Source organism: Octopus sinensis, linkage group LG4 (genome assembly GCF_006345805.1).
Source record: "Octopus sinensis linkage group LG4, ASM634580v1, whole genome shotgun sequence".
NCBI classification, from domain to species: Eukaryota; Metazoa; Mollusca; class Cephalopoda; order Octopoda; family Octopodidae; genus Octopus; species Octopus sinensis.
The window spans coordinates 104,807,179-104,828,418 of record NC_043000.1 but is presented as its reverse complement, the minus strand read 5'-3'; the positions used below and the strand labels follow the sequence as shown (position 1 = coordinate 104,828,418).

At 35.8% G+C, this 21,240-nt stretch overlaps 1 protein-coding gene across 2 annotated transcripts in view; it reads right to left on the bottom strand.

Annotated features, from left to right (window-relative positions):
* The window catches only part of LOC115210828 (enoyl-CoA hydratase domain-containing protein 3, mitochondrial), a 55,875-nt gene that overhangs the window by 19,914 nt on the left and 14,721 nt on the right, over positions 1-21,240 (bottom strand). Inside the window, exons 3-10 of one of the 2 annotated variants that reach the window (XM_036502292.1) lie at positions 18,074-18,215; positions 16,898-16,969; positions 15,785-15,818; positions 13,992-14,076; positions 12,992-13,101; positions 11,421-11,479; positions 8,745-8,851; positions 7,325-7,468 (exon numbers count right to left, since the gene is read on the bottom strand). In XM_036502292.1, coding sequence (XP_036358185.1) covers positions 7,366-7,468; positions 8,745-8,851; positions 11,421-11,479; positions 12,992-13,101; positions 13,992-14,076; positions 15,785-15,818; positions 16,898-16,969; positions 18,074-18,215 — 712 coding nt within the window. In that variant the 3' untranslated portion in view covers positions 7,325-7,365. Of the gene's footprint in view, positions 1-6,442; positions 7,469-8,744; positions 8,852-11,420; positions 11,480-12,991; positions 13,102-13,991; positions 14,077-15,784; positions 15,819-16,897; positions 16,970-18,073; positions 18,216-21,240 lie in introns of those variants that run through there. The other variant, XM_029779575.2, reaches the window with a different exon arrangement.

Here is a 21,240-nt window from a genome sequence, read left to right as displayed (position 1 = left end):
CGTCCAGTGAGTTTCTCCACAGATTAGCAAGGGGAGATGCAAGTTGGTGTCGACACACCTTCAGGACACAAGCAGGGAACCTATCGGGGCCTACTGCTGAATTGTGTTTTATTTCGTTTATCGCCGCTAAGACATCAGGGGCACTAAACGTTATGTCCGATATAGTGTGTTGGGGGTTGACATCATTGATACAGCCCAGATCGGCCATATCAGGATTGCTGAAAACAGAGCAGTATTGTTTCTGCAGTATCTCGGCCATGGATTTGGCGTTATCTTGGAGAATTCCAGTTTCCTCAATTAGAGGGCCAACAATGGAGACAGTGACCCTGCGTTTCCTCGCAAATGAAAAGAACAATTTGGGGTTGAGTTTGATTTTTTCAATGGCCCACTTCTCCTCAGCTGATCTTTGGTTATATGTATGTATATATATATATATATATATATATATAATATATATATATAATATATATATATATATATATATATATGTATATATATATATGTATGTACATCTGATGGTCTGGTCGGTCACGTGGTCACGTGATATATATATATATATATATATATATCACGTGACCACGTGACCGACCAGACCATCAGATGTTGCTACACATCGCTGGTCACAATGCGTTCGGATTTTTTTTATCTTTTAGCCTTCGAATGACGCCACCCCACTGGCTAAGCGAGCAGGCTAACAGAAGAAAGAGTGAGAGAAAGAGAGAGAGGAGACAGATAGACAGATACGTGTATGTATGTAAAAGTGTTTGAAATTCAGTTAGCGAAACAGTACTCAATACTTACGCCTAGTGGAATAATTATTTATTCATTCAAAATTGAGTCAGCTTAAGCTATTAGCTGGAGTTTCACGTCTCCAGTATTCAGGCGACAGACGTTGTAGTTTTTTAAGCTCTCTGGTATACACTCGATGATCGGTTCATAGAATACTGAAAACAACTAAGCTAGGGCATAATTGGTCTCGCACAGGGGCAAGTGACAATTACTGACTTTCAATTAACTTTTTTCTTTTCTGTTTTTTTTTTTTGTAGAATTTTCTGCAGTCTCCTATAAAGTGTCGTAGGGAAAGGGCGAACATTTATGCATATACTGGTGAGGAGCTGCGTTAAACTTATGAATAAACATTTGATCCTGAAGGATGTGTTTGGAGAAGAGCATTTAGTGATAGAACTTGCAATAACATATGCTTGGTGTGTGATGCTAAAGATATAAAAAATCGCATATTGAATCATAGATACTGTTAAAAGGAAACTTAAACATGTTATATAAAGGTCGACTGTGATTCTTCTCTTAACTTGTATTGTGTGTCATAGTGGTTGCTGTTTGTGACATACAGAACGGTGGGCGTACATCATACGCGCACACACACCACACACACATGCACATACACATACATACATACATACATCTTTTAAATTTGTTTATGGTAAACGTTTGGAATACGCAGATAAAGCTCCTATTCCATTATGCTGGCTAACCTCTAATGATGCTGACTGTTATTATTATTATTATTATTATTATTATTATTATTATCATTATCATTATCACTATTATTATTATTATTATTATTATTATTATCATTATCATTATTATTATTATTATTATTATTATTATGCATATGTGTGTGTATTTATATGACTTTTTTATGGTTTATATACTCCTCATGAAAAAATTTCATCGATTGAATCTCCTGGATATCACCTGCATAGAGCTCTGCATCATATTCCTAAACACTGGATTACTATGTGATCCCATAGCCAGATCCACTTGATGAATTTCTGTGTTAGCCACAGGATTTTATGAATCCATATATTTCACAACAAATTTATGCATATACATACATACATTCATAATACATACAAACATACATACATACATACATACATACATACATACATACATACATACATACATACATACAAACAAAAAATACCTTGTTGCTGATGTAGACATTCCAATGACGGAAACTTGAATCTAGATTAGAAACCGACCCTTTCTCTATTGGCAAGAAATCTTGAAATAAAACTAAACAATGACACACATACATACTTGGTGGAAGTTTTCTCTTGTCTGGGTACTACCACTTTTTAGAAAATTGTAAATTTCATGGATGTTACCATGGAAGATATTATAGAGGACAAGCACCAGTTGCATGGTTACAGGCCATTCCAGAATTAGACAAGTTTTGTTTAGACAGTGTCTTCTAAATCCTTCTTGATTAGCGCGTAAGCGATGTTTATTCCTGGAAAGTTACATTGTTGCTTTAGATGATACCAAATCGCCATAGTTTGGAAAATGAGCGACCAATAAACCTGAGCCAGCTACGTACACGCTTAAAATCACATATTTCCAGCTGGTTAAGATTGTGTGTTCCACTACACTTCGTTGTTACATTTTCCAAGCAATTTCTAGCCATGTAACTTAATATAATGGGTCACGTGTGCACAGACGGTATTCACTTTTCAGAGAGAACAGCTTTCCTCCCAATGGGTCAACATTGCTTGGAGTGATCAGAAGTTGAACGATCGTCTAGTTTTATTTTCCCTATAAAGATTTTTTAACAAGAAATAAGGGTTCATCACTCCCAAGTGATCTTCCGACGCGATCATTCACCAATTACCAGAGAAATTGCTAGATAGTCGATGAACCTACGCTGGGTTCATCCGTTCTTTTAACAGGTATTGATTTTGTTCTGCTGTGTTTCTAACAATTCTTTTCTCCAGGCAAGCATGGTGGGGAGCTTGTCTAGTCACTGATGATCCGACCGCGCAACAGGTTGTACCGGACAATGTAGCACTCTCGAGCGATTTGACATATACACTTACACATAAACACACAAGCACACGTATATATGTGAAATGTCCCAGTGAAGACCTCAATAAAAAGTAAGCAAAACAGACCTGATATAATGATTTGGGATAAAGAGAAACTGTGCACAGTTGTGGAAATTAGCTACCCAGCAGATGTTAACATAAAGCTGACGATCAGTGAAAAAAAGAATACCTAGCTGAACTATTGAGAAATATGAAGTTAATCTATCCAGATTTCAAGTTCAGGTTTGTACCTGTAATTATTGGGGCCCTGGGATATGTAACACACTGCCTAAATACCAATCTTGAGAAATTAGGCATCTCAAAACCGAAAGGAGTAAGCTAATTCGAAGACTACAGATACAATCTATCACTGGAATTGTAAGAATTTGTAAAACTTTCCAGAAGTTTATCATTTAAATATATATGAGCATGTCTAGATATGCAACTATATGCATGAAAATACATACATAAAGCAAAACATACAAATCTGCATATATACATACATACATACAAACAAAAATACTTTGTTGTCGATGTTGAAATTCCAATGAATGGGTCTTGGATCTAGGTTAGAAACCAGCTCTTTCTCTACTGGCAAGAAATCATGAAAAAAACTGAACAATGACAAACATACATACATACATACACACACACACACACATACAGTTATTGTCTAAAAAGGAATAATTATATACCTTGAGAACTTCTTATGGTTTCCAGACTGGACTGGACGAAGATACCTGTCACAACTATTACAGCATCATAACATTATACTCAGTAATCTCTTGAGATGAAGGGACACTGACTGTATATACCTTGATTTTGCTAAAGCATTTGACAAAATTAATCATGAGATCATGTCATAGGATAAGGGATCTTAATATCACAGGAAACCTGGAGAATGGTTCTGACTTCTTACATGGTAGCTGCAAACGGTTTTCTCTCTACAAAGTTATCTGTAATAAGTTATACTTCAGAGCAGTTCCAGGACCATTATTGTTTATCAACTATCAGGTACAGGCTCACAGGTGCACTTGGCCAACCTAACAAGTTACACTGATGACACAAAAATACTGATGGCTGCCTAAATTCCAGATGTCGTCACACTCCAAAATAAGTTAAACCTCATTTATCAATAAGCAGATAAAAACAATATGAAATTTAATGCATCAAGAACAAGCCATAAAAATGATTTATAAAACTCAGAGCAAATGCAGAAAATGTGGAAAAGAAGATGAAAGTAATAACGATCTCTTAACTGATTGTAGTAAATTAGCACAAAATGCGAATAAGCGCAGGCAAAACTGTGTCGGTAAAAAAAAGTGCATAATGATGTTAGCTAAATGTCTGAGAACATAACAGAAAAGTGGTAAGAGCTAGAGGCTGTAATTGTGAATAAAATTTACAGGATTTAAAGGGGTATCTCCTTCAAGACTGATCATACTAATGAACCAAAGAGACCAGATATGGTTGTAGAGGACAAAGAAAATATGTAAGATCATAGAGTTTGCAATATCCTATGATAATACAGCGGACACTAAAGAAATTGAGAAAACTGAGAAATATCATGACCTAGTTAAAGAGATTGTGGAAGACCAGTTGTTCCTTTGGTAATTGATGCAAATGGAGCACAAACCAGGAGAATTGTGATGTAGTCATCCCAGTATAGGCAGCATTTCCAATTGGATATGATAAACTTGTTGAGATGGAAACATCTAGAGTAAATCTCAGTTCTAGAATTTAAATAGCAGTTGCTGTTTTTCGTCTTTAGCAAGTTAAGTATTTTTTATGTTACATTTTCATCAATTTCCATACAGCTTTAGTATTTTGAGGACCATTCATTTGATACCGGAAGCAATGTTGCTACTCTTCAATTTCCAGATATGGTTTAAGTCATAGAATTTCTTTTGTCAGTGAGCCTGAATGATTATATGTGATTATAAATTTTTTTTCATGGTCATCTACACACATACCAATACAATTTTACCTATCAACCATTTTATTTCATGTGTTTGATGTGACTTCAGATTCTTAAACAATTGACTTGACATTGTATGTCTAATCTTGTATTTCTGCTAATGCAATCTGGAATAGTCCATTGTGGATCTACCTGAGATTAATTTCTTTATACTGGGACCACAACTATAGAAGTCCAATGAAAAACACCAATTAAATATTTTTCTACACCAATGAGCTTCAGGGAATTGCTTATCTAGCAGGGGCAGGGATTTTTTTACTTAGATACTAACATTTAAATAAAATAAAATAAAGTCATAATAGATTTGTAGATCCAGAAGCTATGTCTTCATATTTCCAAAAATTAGATGTAATTACCAACCTAGCCAACAGTGGAAGTCTATGTAAAGAAGTTTAGTTTTACATCCATTATTCCATACTTACACAAAGGTGGAGTTTATTTCTTTAGAAGCTGTTTTGATACTGATGTGGTTTTACTTATGCTTAAAATGTAAAGCAGGCTCCACTTCACAGCATGTGTCACACATATATATACACACATATTCAACATGAATATAGTGAGCATAGTTAGAACCCTTAATGACAGTAGTTAAATTTGAAATGTGACCATGGAAACATTGATCCAACTTGGCCATATACATGATGGTTGAAACAAACTGAAGATTAGGTGAGTATTTAATTACCTTAACACCAAAACCACTGTCTCATAACATAAATAATCAGGAATTTCAGAGGTGGGAACAGTCACACAAATTGATTCTAGTGCTTGAATGATACTTTATTTTATTGAATCCAGGAAAATAACAAATCAACCGTAGCAGGATTTGAGCCCAAAATGGTAGGGACATACAAAATATTGCAAGGCATTAATTTCATCACTTACAGAAGATCCACAAAAGTTATGCATTCTTGCCCTTTTTTTATTCTTATTAAAAAATTGGAAAATGTAATCCATTGCTCTGTCACTTCTGTTAGAGACAGGATTTTAAGCTGCTTTCTTTTTAATCACCTTTTGTTGGTGGCAGTTTATCAACAGCATTAGCATGTCAGATGTATATATTTTGACTTCTTACATTTGGGTTCATTTCTTGTTTTTGACTTCTTACATTCTGTTAGAATGAAGGGTATGGTATTTGAGATTGGTAGAAGGGGAGGGAGTTATCTTCAAATCAAAGACTTGACCTGAATGCTTCCAAGAGAATGGACTTGATGGTGGTATTAAACTAGACATTAAAGCCACACCAAGATTTCAAATCAGAATACAAAGAACCAGAACAAACAGTACAAAGTTTCCTGTCTGATGCTCTAGTTTTATTATTCAAATGCCTTAGATAGGTATTTTATTAACACTGGAAGATCTAAAGCAGAGCAGGAATTGAATCCAGAATGTAAGAAGTCAAAAACAGGAAACCAACCCAGAATGTAAGAACTCAATGTATATACATCTGATATGCTAACACTTTTGATAAACTGCTACCAACAAAATGTAAAAGATAATAAAATAATGAGAACAAAAGCAAAGAAAAAGAGACAACTTACAAATTTTAAAATTTGATAATCAAAAAAATCTTAATCAATGTTTTTTTTATTAATTAAATCTCTTATTTACAAGTAAAAAAAAATTTCTTTTCTTCTTCTTGTTTTTTCAAGTATTTTATTATCATTAGTCTATTTGTTTAATTAAAATTCAATTTGAACTAAAGCAACAAATGTACAGGAAAATTCCTTCAGTATTTTGAAGATGTAATAAAATACAAGGGATTCTGTTATAAAATTTTCAGGGAGGTTTTAGGGAATTATATATCACACGTTTGAGGGCATAGGATTAAGGGTGTTGATAGGGTGTTATAACAATGATATTTCATTGTTAGTTCAACAGATATGCATTTGAGACTTTTGATTAGTTGGTTGGTTAGTTGGTTGAAAAACACTGTGCAATGTAAGCACAGAGAATTCAGCACAGCAAGCACCACATCTATAATATCAAATGTATAACCACATGTATATATTTGTGAGTGTGTGATTTTAAGTGTGGTATGCTTAAGAGAATGTAAGTACATAGCGCGTGCATGAGTGCATATGCATACTTGTTAGTGTGTATGTGTGCACATGTGTATGTGAATGTGTTGTATTATATATGCAAATATATGTTTGCTTGTACAAAGATATGTGTGTTGATACAGCATGCATGGATGTATTTGAACCTGTTTATTACTGTGCATGTGTGTGTAAGTGAATGCATAGTTAAGCATGTATGATAGCACAAGTTTCTATGTGTAGGTATAATACATTACAATGTATATAAATATGTGTGCACATATTTATGAGTGCAAATGTTTGTGTACATTTGCAAATGTGTATGTGTCTGCAATATGCATATTTACGAGTGATATATGTGTGAGCATGTGTATATTGTGTTATAAATGCAGCTATACAAGCACACTTGCACCATGCATGTGTTTACCTACAAGCATACATGCAAGTGCATGTTTATGTCTGATCTTGTTAGTTTGTGTGTGTGTGTGTGTGCACGTGCGCATCCTATTGTGAGAAATAGCTATCATTTGTGGCACCAGTGAGGACGTCTCTTCTCTAGAAATGATTTGATGCCCTCTTGCCCATCCTCCTTACTTAGATTAGAAACCATTATTTTCTCAGCATAGCTGCAAAACAGAAGAAAAAGAAGAAGGATAATTATAATTTCAAGTACTGGCAAGAGGCCACAGATTTCTTGGATAAATCTTAGTCAATAAGATCAATTGAACTACTTGACTGTATTTTCCCAGTCACAGAAAGATGAAAGGGAAGTTGCTCCTCATGGGATTTGAACTCAAAACATAAACAGTTAGAAGAAATACCACTTAGCATTTTGTGAAGAGCCTGGACAAGTCATTTTGGCCAAGCTTCTAAGGATTCTACCTAATACAGTACCCTTGTAATGATTCTTTCCAATTCTGGCACCAGGCCAGCAATTGTGAAGGGAGGGGAAGTTGATTACACTGACCCCACAGCTCAAGCACTTACTTTATTGTCCTTGAAAAGCAAAGTTGACTTTAGCAGTATTTGAATAATGAGCAAAAAGCCAGAAGAAATACTGCAAAGAATTTTGTCCAATATATGCCATCTTGCCACCTTCAATACCCTCGTAATGATAATAATTGTTTCTATCATAGGCACAGAATTGCAAACTTGGTTGGGAAGAGGTTGGTCAATAATTCTTGTCCAAGTACTTTATTTTTATTGACCCCCCAGAAGATGAAGATGACCTCAACACAATTTGAATAGGCACTTGTAATTTATAAGAACTTGGTGTAGGATGAAGATGAATTAGCCATGAACATCTTACGTATGAAAAACAAACAGTTAAGTCATAATGTAACAAGCTAAAGAAATTCTAACAAATGCAAATATACTGTCAACGTATATCTGAATTAGACACAACAGATGCAGATATGATCATGTGGGTAAGAAATATGTTTCACAACCAGGTTGTTTCAGGTTGTATTCCACTGCACAACCCCTGGAACAAGTGTCCTCTACAAGCTTGAGTTGACCAGTATTCTGCACAGTTTTGTGCAGTTTCTGCACAAAACTGTGCAGAAGCTAATTTTATATCAATATATGTAGATGTAAATGTTTGTGAGACTGACTTTATGTTTTACACAAGTCCTAAAAGTGGTGTTGTTAGTGCAGTATCATTTTATGTCTCCTAAATTTGCAGATTAACAAATACTGGTTGATAAAACAGGTACCACGAAATAAATTCTGTGGTCAATATGAATGAATGAATCCTTAAAGGGGGTACCCCTCAATCCAATGAGTGAAGCCAGTAAAAGAATTTTAAAAAAAAAGGAAAAATAGAATTATCAGCAAACATATTTGCACACTCTCAGAGAATATAAAACACCATTAGCTTCACAGTTAATTCCTGTAACTTACTAATAAGCAGCATCTCGATCCATATTCATCTGCGTTTGAAATGCTGCCTTACCCATGGACAAAACACTTCGACTGCATTCACATATTCGTTGAGCAATTTTCATAGTCTAAAATAAAAAATACTAAATAACAATGCAATCCAAATAACATTTTGATGTAATCAACACACTCACTTCTCATCAAAGTGACACCTACAGTGTCTCATTTGCAACATCTAAACCCAGCATTAAACAATTTGTTCAAATTATAGCTGCCACTCGTACCTATATCTAAACTTCACAACTATACATGTGTAGTCTCTCAAATTAAATAGTTGAACTAATTTCATATCCTCATATGAAGATATGGAATACATTGAACTAAACTTCATATCCTCAGAGGCAGCACTGAATGTGATATTTTGTATATGAATACATCTACTTGGTAATATATTATATTTGCAAAACAAAATACGGTGTCCCTACCAGCAATTAATATGTACGTATCTGTTGCCAGGAATGTATTTAATATGAAAACTGGTTTATCCCATAGTGTTTCACAGCTAAATTTAGTGGGTAGATAAGGAGCATACTTGCAAATGGTTAATGGGTTGAATGTGAATCTGAAGAAAGAGCAATAATGTCTGAAATATGCATATACACCCATTACCTTTATTTCCTATCTTAGATTGCATTGTTTACATACATGTATTCGTATATGAAACATCATAACTTCCAGTGCTGGTTCTAAACTCTATGGAAAATTTATAGAGATAACTTAAAAGTGATTGAATTGCACTGCTAACACAAAATAAGTAGGACATAGTATTAACTTATAAACCTTTAGTATACTTGGTAGTATATTATGGTTGCAAAATAAAATATGTTGTCCCTGCCAGCAATCAATATAAATATACATATTTATATATATGTATATATACATATATATGCATACATGTATATATACATATATATACATACATGTATATATACATATATATACATACATGTATATATGTGTGTGTATATATATATATATATATATATATATATATACATACATACATACATGTATATACACATATATACATATATATATATACATATATACATGATGTATCATCATCATCATCATCGTCGTTTAACGTCCGTTCTCCATGCTAGCATGGGTTGGACGGTTCGACCGGGGTTCTGGGAAGCCAGAAGGCTGCACCAGGCTCCAGTCTAATTTGGCAATGTTTCTACAGCTGGATGCCCTTCCTAACGCCAACCACTCCGTGAGTGTAGTGGGTGCTTTTTACGTGCCACCTGCACAGGTGCCAGGCGGGGCTGGCAACGGCCACGGTCAGATTGGTGTATTTTATGTGCCACCGGCACGGAAGCCAGTCGAGGCGGTGCTGGCATCGGCCACGAGTCGGATAGTGCTTTTTACGTACCACCAGACCAGGGATCCTGGCTGGTTCAATTCGATTTCGATTTCGCTTGCCCCAACATGTCTTCACAAGCAAAATGTATATATATGTATATATATATGTATATATACATGTATATATAAATATACATGTATATATATATATATATATATATATATATATATATATATATATACATGTATATATATAAATATACATATATATACACACATATATATAGACATATATACATACATATATATATACATAAATATACATATATAAATATACATATATATGTATATATATACATATATATATATATATGTATATATGTCAGGTCGCTCTAGAGTGCTACTGGTAACGTAATCCAGTACAATCTGTAGCGTGGTTGGGTCGTCGGCGACTAAACTAAGAACCCCACCAGACTCGTTTGGTGAGGAGGGTGTTGTTGGACACCTTGTGGGATGAAAAATAAGACCCATCAAAGGGTGGACGAACTCCTGAATAGTCGAAGGCAATCCAACAAAATGCTGGCCTGCCTGCCCAGCCAGTGTATATATGTGTGTGGTGGTGTATACACATACACACATATGTATGTACATATATGTGTGTGGATGTGGGTGCGAGTGTAGGGTATTCACAGCTGTACTTGTTATGTTGTGTCCTTTTATGCTCTACAACTTATTGGTTAAGCAAACAGAAATCAATGAAATAAGCACTGAGGACAATATAATCAATCAAACACTTGAAGATGGTACCCAACAATCGTCACACAATCCAATGACTAAAAGTTTTTTGTTTTGTTTGCCCTTTTCAAGCCTAGCCAGGCTCATAGGTCTAGTTTCCCGGTTTCTGTGGTGTATGTGTTCCTCCCAGCTGGATGGGACGCCAGTCTATCACAGTGTTATGCAAGAAACAGGAAGAGAGAGTGAGAGAAAGTTGTGGCAAAAGAATACAACAGAGGTCGCCTGCCGGAGCCTCGTGGAGCTTTTAGGTGTTTTCGCTCAATAAACATGCACAACGCCTGGTCTGGGAATCAAAACCGCGATCCTCCAGTCGTGTGTCCGCTGCCCTAACCACTGGGCCATTGCACCTCCACAATGACTAAAAGTAGTAAAACAATAACAAAATAGATAACATAAAAAATTAAACCATAGCCACAATAACATCATCAAGACGTATTGTGTTATGGCAAGTCACATCTCAATACTGATCCGAAGGCACTGAACTTCCACTTGATGTAGTCTGACTTTACTTTAAGTAACAAAGCTTGGGTTTCTTACCTCCTCCTCTAGCAACTCAGGACTGACAACTCGACTGATTAAACCATGCCGTAGTGCCTCTGCAATATATATTTATATATATACATTCATAACAATGTATAACCCTGTGATGGAGACAGATATATACTAACATATGTGCACACACATAAATACACACACACACACACACACAATACACACACACAAATGATAAGCTCTCAGTTTAACAGACCTTAATTTGATGGAAATTGAGTTTTTAATAACACAGCAAAATACTTTTCAACTACACAGACAAAAAGGGAAATAGAATTATATATTTTTTATTATAATCTAATAATTCTTTGTTGTGCAAAAAAGTAAATATTGCATTCAAGTTCTTCATTATTTTACATTAAGCACAAAAAAAATAGCCCTTGGGTTACTTCCAACTTAATGGGCATTTGATATAAATGGAATTGTGATTCTCAATATTAGTCCTTTAAATCATGGGAAGGTTTTGTGTGTGTGTGTGCACGCGCATGCATGCATATGTGTGTCACCATTTTTGACATCATCGTTTTAATGTCCACTTTTTCGGGCTTGAACATGTCAGATGGAATTTGTTGAGGTAGATTTTCTACCTCAACGAAGACTTCAAATTAACAGCTGCATAAAGTTTCTATAAACTACAATTTATTTGGTTGATTTTAATTCTACATCCATCCATCTCCATACCGAGCTGTGTATTTCTACATGGTGTTAAGAAGGGCATCCAGACATAAAAACCATGCCAAAAGATATGGAGCCTGAATAGTCTTTCAACTGTCAGCTCCTGTCAAACGGTCCAACAGATTCCAGCATGGAAAGCAGAAATTAACTGATGATGATATATCAATCCTACAGAGAAGTCTCTATGTAATCTCAATCTGCTAGAAATAACGGCCTAATTTTGTTAACCTTACATTCAACCATGCTTGTACCATCCTAGGATACTTTTACATTTTTACATGACATAACAGATATGACATCAGCCTACTAGAAACAGAAGTCAATCACACCATACCATCATTAAAAAGAAGGACATATAAAATAATGCAGCTTTGGATACATTATCTCTGAAACAATGACAGGGATGGTCATGAATGGAAGATCTTGACATTGTATGATAATAGTAAACAAGTATTACTAGCATACAAGTAGTGTCATTAATTTCAAATAGTGTACAAGAACATATCTAGCAATGGGGAAATATTACCTTGCTCAGAAACAGGTGAGTGCTGGAAACAGGAAGAGCTTCCAGGCATAGAAAAATCTACCTCATTAAACTCCCTCCAACCCAAGCAAGTATGGAAAAGAGAATGCTATAATAATTATGATGATGATATTATCTTACATCCACTTTTCCTTGCTGGCATGCTCAGGCACTATAAATACATATTTATATTCACTCTTGTTTTGCTTTTGTAATTATGTTATGACAAACTATTAGAAAAGATTGTTATACATCAACTATAATTAGTTCAATTTCAACAAAAAATTTCAGATCAAATCATTCACCAAACAAATACAACAGTGAAATTATTATTTGAAATTTAAAAATACATATTATTTACCATCAGCTGATATTGGTTGTCCAGTGAGAAGCATTTCCATAGCAACCTTGCGAGGAACAGCCCGGCCAAGTGCTACACCAGGAGTTGTACAAAAGAGGCCAATATTTACTCTGCAAAAAATAAATAAGTAAATGAATAGAAATAAAACAAAAATCTCCAGAAAGGCATTATATGTTCACACAATGCAAGATACACTACAATACTCATATAATTTTGATACAATGTTATAATACTGTTTCTTTGATATTACCTCCACACATCCAATTGTGTTTCAAATCTGCTAGCATTTCTTTTATTTTTTTCCTCACTTTGAGTATTGACCCATCTTCCACTTACTTATTTTTACCTCCCTTCCTCCTCTGTTACATCCTCTCTCTCTTACACACACACACACCACAGACATACCTGCACCTAATCATGTCTCTCCAAAAATTTGAGTGTGTGGTGAATACAACTAGTAAGACCTATGATATTTTTTTCCTCTTTTTTACATTTTTTAATTCCTAAAAAAATTTTCTATAATCAGTGTCTGATTCAAGGTTTTATTGAAATAGGATAATTTTATGGTCAGATGCCAACCACCTTAATAAAGGTAAAATATGGCACAGATAAAATATCTTGAATTCAAATATGCCTTTCTGAATTTGATAAAATAAACCTGTCTTGTACTGGAGTCAATACAACTAACAATATTTTAGAAGGCAGTATCTCAACATAGCCAGTGTTCAATAACCAAAACCAGTAAGAGACAAGGAAAGAACAAAAGATTTGCCTATATTTGACAAGAAAGAATGAAAGCATGGATTTTTGTCAGTGAACAGGTCGCGGATTTAAGCGACGAAAATATTTTGACAAATTAAACTTAAATGTTGAAGTGAATCAAACGGCTTTTGTGTGTTTCTTAAATGGCTTACAAACACCTTCCACGCTGCAATGAAAAATGTATAACAAATAAAAGGAAAAAAAGTTAAAAATTATAGATTAAAACAGAATGACTTACCCAGGTACAGCAAACTTGGCTTTTTCTGAAGCTATGGCAATATCACATGATGTTACAAGCTGACAGCCAGCAGCTGTAGCCAAACCTGAAATATAGAGTTGTAACAAAAAAAAAAGGAAGTTAGAACAAAACTAAGAGAAAGAACATTTTCACTTCTCTTCAAATAGTTAGCAATTTATTCAGTCTAATTGCTTTGTTCAAAACAGAGAACTAAAATAATCAAAATACATTAACCTAGTAATCTCAATATTTTTTTATATTCCTTTTTTATTTATTTTTTTAGTTTTAATTTATATATATATATATATATAAACATATATATATATATATATACATATATCTGAGACCCCCTTTGGTTACGACACTGACCATGGGATTGCACCTTCAAAGTTACCCTCCCAGGCACAAGTCCAGGCAAGGTTGTTTATGGAAGACCTGCAGTCTCCCATGCATACCGGCCTCCCCTCTCCATGCCACCAGTGTTATCCAAGAGTAACGCAAGGGCCAATACAGCTTAGCACCTGTGATGTCACAACTCATTTCTACAGCTGAGTGAACTGGAGCAACGTGAAATAAAGTGTCTTGCTCAAGAACACAACATGCAGCCAGGTCTGGGATTTGAGCCCGCAACCTCACGATTGTAAGCTCGATGCTCTAACCACTGAGCCATGCACCTTTAATATATATATATATATATATATAAACAATTGGTGGATGAAGACATAGAGATCCCTTCAGTGAGATGGTGGAAGAACATTCAGAAACAGCCTTGGTCATGGGCAGATGGAGCTCATTAGCCCTGAAAGGTAGTCCTTCTAGGAGATAGAAACACCAACCGAAAACCTTGCTTGGCAGGTAGGCAACATGGCAAACCCTCACAAACCTGGATTTCAGCAACCTGCTGCAACTTCTGGACATCTTTTGGTTGTCTTGGACTTTTTCATTGCCACCAGCCAAACCATTATAAACCTTCAGTTTACACAGATAACAATTCTCTTGTTCTACAATGTAATTTCAACATCTCAACACCAATTAACTATTTAATTAATGCAAAGATAAATTTCAGCTAGGATAAATTAGACATGCCAGCTTTTCTAACAGACAAGATTTCCCTTGATTGTTAATTATTATAAATACTTCTACATATATTGCATATTTCTTATTCTTAAAGGCAGATTAGCTATTTCCAGAAAGTGTGCATGCGTGCAGACATAAGTGTGTGGTTAAGCATTCTCTTAACAAATGTGTGGCTCAGAGTTTGGTCCCAGTGTGACACCTTAAGCAAGTGTCTTCTTAGTATTGCGTATTTAGAACTACATTATTTCAAGAGATATCTTTACTGAATATCAGACTAATGTAGAGTAACAGTCTCTGAAATTATCCAACCTAGCAAACTTATATTTCCTAACCAAGCATTTATGAATTAATACAGAGACAATAGTATAACTGAAATGCCCACATGATATAATGGATCATTGAAACTTACCATCCAAATTACTTACACATCTCAGGCTACAATAACAGAAAGTACACAAAAGAGCATTGAGAAATCTTTCTGATAATGATATTAAAAAATTCTGGAGAAAGTAAAGATAACCATTAATAATGGTAAACATTTGACTAAAACCAGCAGATGTGGAAGGACATTGTCTATGGGCAATGAGAACATTAAAAGGTAAGCTGTATCAGGAGGAAGGTCCACTCTAAGACCACCTCCTACCTAAAACATTCATGCTGCTGCTGATGATGATGATGATAATGGTATAAAGTGGGACAGAATAATGAATACTAACCACTAACTTGAGCAATTACTGGTACTGCCATGTCCTAGAAAAGGAAGGAATAAGGAAAAGAAATATCAGAGTTACTTATTAATCAAGTTAACAAAAATATCCATCAAAAAAATTTAATAGAAAAAATAAAGTTATTTTTGATTTAATGAATATATTAAAAAAATGAATTAAAACAGAGAAAGAAAAAGTTCATGATGTACATCTTGATGACAAAGTCAGCAAGAGTGTATATATGCATATTCTTGAGTGTGTAGGTATGTGCTGCACACTCACCTGAGATGGTAAATTCATCACATTAAGCTCACTCAATAAAATATTCATAGATAATAATGGCAAACTAGTTTTTCTACCTCTTGTTACAAAATATTGTGGTAGTTGTTCTGAGATAGAAGCATACGAATCTCAACTAATTTCATCATTTATGGCAATACTTAGACAATGTAGACGGGTGACAAAAATAGAGACCAAAAGAGTGAAGCATTCCACCAGAACACATCATACATTAAGTTGTATTTGTTGAAAATTTATTAAATGAAATTGATTGTTGCTGTCACCATCGCCATTGTTGTTGTCATCACCATCATCATCATTACAGTGTTCTTTCCAAATCATGGTATAATCTTGACATGGTTTGTTTTGAAATCTAATAATATGTGCCCAGAAACAAAGATTCAGATGTTTATTTTTGTGTTGTATGCAAGTTAGAGTAGACGGTTGAATACAGCATTTGTGACAATAATCACCATACATCAATCACTGCCAGTAAAGTATCCTGTGCAAAAATTTCAAATCTAGGTGAATTCATGTTGAAACAATTCTGCCAATTCAAGTAAAATTACAACATTGAACTTCTATTGGGATAACCACAACAATTAAGATGATGAAACAACATGGAGGGGGAGGAGGAGGCGAAGGCAGAGAAGATGTAGTGGTTACAAATGATGTCACTGGTTGCAGTGGTAGTGAAAGTGATACTGACATTCATGATGATGATGAGAATGAAAATAATGGTGATGGTGTCAATGAATATAGCAGAAGTTAGTTTTGGTTATGATGATGATGATAGTGATGGTACTGATGCTGACAGTGTGTAGCTGTGAAAATGACACTGACCTGTATCATACACATAACTTCAGAACATGACTTGAAAATCTCAATTTGTTTAGTCTTTGATTTGTCATCTGTCTAATAAAAATAAGAAAAATATGTATATATAAATACACACACAAACAAATAAAGTTTTTCATAGTTTCAGCAACTAACAGTATTATAGAGTTAGATATTGGAAGATAGATTTGTTTGTATCCTGTACTAGCAGTGCAGAAGCAGTTCAGACAACAGAGAACTGGACCAAAAGTGTGGAAGCATTAAGTCGTGAAAGGATCTGGAAAGCTATATTGACAAGGGTCAATATTATTAACAATGTCCCACATTAATGGAAGTTAGCCTTTCATCTAAATAACACACAAACACACACACATCTACTATATAAATGAGAGTTTGTGTGTATGTGTATATGTGTGTCACTGAAAGGCTTTGAAACAATGTGTTCTTGAGAAAACCGGAGTTGATTTTTTAAATCTACATCCCAAGAAGGCTTTTGCTTATTAGTAATTCTCTCTCTCTCTTTCGGAGAGGCACTGAGCACCTACACGCACACATAGACACACGACAGTTACTTCCGCCTACCGAATTCAATCACAAAGCTTCGGTTGGTTCGGGGCTATAGTAGAAGACACCTGCCCAAAGTGCCACGCAGTGGGACTGAACCCAGAACCATGTAGCTAGGAAGCAAGCTCCCTAACCACAAAAAATATAATTTGCTACAAGAAATAACTCAACTGCCAGATCACCAACATTGCATGTCTTTAGAAGCTGCCATCTTAAACTGATGGTTACATGATTAATTTTTAAGAAATGTGAATAAATAAGCATTACATTTGACAGTATAATCTGAATGTTAAAGGGTTAAACATGTAAAGTTGCTAAAAAGTCTTTGAATGGTAACTTGTATGGAATGGAATAGCTCAAGCAGAACAGAACTATCCTAGTATACTAAACAGCAACAACATTATTTTTAAATTATCTGCTCTCTATCATACACAGCCATAACATCCACATGACCTCACATGATATTTTAAGATAATCACAGCAAGTTATGACTGAATGTTACTAATGATAACACAGTTCACCAGTTGTGTCAAACAGTAACATAAAGCATTACAAAAAAAATATAAAATGAAAATAAAATAAAGTAAATTAAAATAAGTGTTTGTTTTGAAGACTTACAATAACTAGTTCTTTGAGATCATGTCCTGACGAAAAAACATCACCTTTAGATGTTAGTAGTACAACCCTTACATTATCATCATTGCTGCAGGACTTCAATTCTTTATGAAGATTTAACAACATGGCAGAAGACAAAGCATTTCTGAGATCAACATGAAAGAGAACACAGAAAAAGAAACAGTTAAATATGGCATCAAAGTTTGTTATCATCATCATCATCATCATCATCATCATTATTACTGTACTAGCTTTAGCAGTACATATACTAAAATTGGAATGATATAAAGAAAATTATTATTATTATTATTATTATTATCATTAGGATGGTGAGCAGGCAGAACTGTTACTATGCAAGGCAAAATGTTTAGTGGTGTTTCATCTGACTTTATGTTCTGAGTTGATGTAATTGATTAATCCCCCACCCTCTTAAAATTACAGCCTTGTTGCTTATAGTCGAAAAAATTATCATCATCGTTGTTGTTCTTGTTGTTAGTAGTAGTAGTAGTAGTAGTAGTAGTAGTAGTAGTAGTAGTAGTAGTAGTTAGGTAGTGAGCTGGCAGCATCTTTAGCACAATAGGCAAAATGCTTAGTGGCATTTCATTTGTCTTCATGTTCTGAGCTCAAACTCTACTGAGGCCAACTTGCCTTTCAACCTTCGAGATTGATAAAATAAGTACCAGTTGAATACTGGGGTCAATGTAATCGACTTAGCTTCTCCCCCAAAATTTCAGGCCTTGTGCCTAGAGAAGAAAGTGTATTTATTGTCATCATCATCATTATTATTAATAATAATAATGTTTTCTTTATTGGCTACATAGAACACACAGGAAGGCAAATACAAAGGCACAAACAGAGGGGGTTTATCTGCAAACATGTAAAACAATAACAAAAATGAATAATAAAGTTAAACAATTACAATTCCCCAATGGGTGGGGGGGAGAGACTTTCAAGGGAAAAGCATGCAAATCCCACAGAAAATCACAGTTTCCCTGAGCAAATGCTTCCTCTCTCTTTTACTCCAATCAGAAGCGCATGCTCAGAGCTGGCCCATTCACACAAACCATACTCGCCACTCTCATCCACCTTTCAATAAATTTGTGAGAAGAGAGCACTTCCCTCTCTGCTCTGATCTGCCTTTTCAAGTGGAACCTGAAAAAGTTGATCAGAGATTCACCAGAGAGGAAAGTGCCTGTCTTCAGCCCTTTCAGGCTTGTCCACTACACAACCTCTTTTGCCATGAGCACCAGGCAGGTGAAAGCTTCCCAGCCTTCTCAAACAAACGAAGAGAGTGGAACAATCTTAATAATAGACTCGATTGATAGCCAGATTCGTGTGACATGCAACAGCAAGTGCTCAACATAAACCCACATGTCAGAAATTGTTGGGCACTGGACGAATGTGTGCAGAATGGTTTCATTGCTCTGTTTGCATCTTGAGTAGCTCCGACTGATGGCACTTCAATGCCTATGAAGTTTATCCCAAATTGGCAATGCTCCCCGGTAGCATTGCCAGGTCAGGGATTTCTGGAAGTTATCCATAGGCCCCAACCTGAAAGTCCTCCAGAAAAGTTCAGCCAGTTGTTCCGCATTGAAGCACCTATACTCCACTAATCCCCTATAGAACACCAAGATAGAATTTCCACTGACCATACTGCCCGACTAGTAGAGGACTAAGAGGGCGTGTCGACACTCAAGGTGTCACTCACCTCCCTTGGTCTCAGCTTAACCCAGGATTGTAACTCCATTAAGATGGGTTGAGGAAAAGTGCATCTGGCAAAAGGTGACCTCACCTACTCACCATCAAGGAAACACTGGAGATGCCGCAGCCTCAGCACATAACTGCGCATCAGTAACCATGGCATGCCCATCCCTCCGTTCAGTAGATGTTGACAGCAGATGGACTTCCTGACAAGAAGAATGTACCCCTTTCACAGAAATTGAAAGAGTATACACTCTAACTTGTTCAAATGTGACTCAGGGCAAGGCACGGCAGTCAGAAGGTAATAGATGATGGATGCAATATAAGTATTCGCCACCTCTGCTCGATCTTTCAGGGACAGTTTCCTCTTAGCCCTTTTCTGGATGAGTTTGGCTACCCTGATCATCACCTTTTCCAAGTTCTTGTCCACTTAGATGCCTGGACTGAACCAGACCCAGAGTAGCTTAACTGGTCTGTCTGTCCTGCACCTTATGATGCTGTTGGACAGCATAGACCTGCCTCACCAGGAGCTGAGTTGCAGGCCTACTGACTTGCCTGGGTTAATCTTTGCTCATGTCACCACTTCATATTCCTTTAGAGTGGTGCCAATCACCTTGATGTGCTGAAAAGTGGCTCAAAGCTGGCCACTCTGAGGACTGCTACCAGATACCGATGGTTGACCCAGTCAAAAGCTTTCAATTGATCTAAACTGATCAGGGCCCCACCCATACCAGCTTTCCTAGCCACTCCCTCTATGATGTATCATGAGGTGGAGGTTGTTGTGGATAGATCATTTTGGGATGGAACACGTTGTGCCTCGCCAATCAACCAATGGATGACAAGTGCCAGCCTCTTTACTAATACCTTGACCAAAATCTTTAACTCTGTGTTAAGCAGAGTTATGGGCCAGAAATTATCTACACTATCCCCCTAGTCCAGGTTCTTTCTCCGCAGAGTCACCACACCTCGGCTAACAGTGGTGGGAATTCTTCCATTCTGTTGCCAGTTCAGGTAGATGTCTGCCAAGAGGTCACTGAACATCTCTGGCATACTTGAGTACAGCTCATAGGGTAGACCATCTAAACCTGCCTTAGTCCTATCTGTACAACCTTTGTGCTTTGCATTGAAATGATGGTCTAGGACCAGTTTCACTGCAAGTACATTGGTTGTGATCTCTTTCCTCAGTGCTTCTTCTAATTTATGAATTCCTTTTCTACTTTCTCTAAGGCTACATACTAATCGACTCTGCTTTTATTGCTCTTTTTAAGGTGAGCCACCCTCTATTATTAGTTATTGCCTCTGACGATGCTCGCTTAGCTAGCTCTCTAAGCCAGTCCCTGTAAGGGACGACGTGTTCAGCTTCCAATAACCGGGTTTCTGTCTATGTAACCTATCTTAAGCGTACATACCATAAATTTGTGGTCTGTGTAGCTTACTATTTGAAAATGTGAATACCCTATGCTATCCCT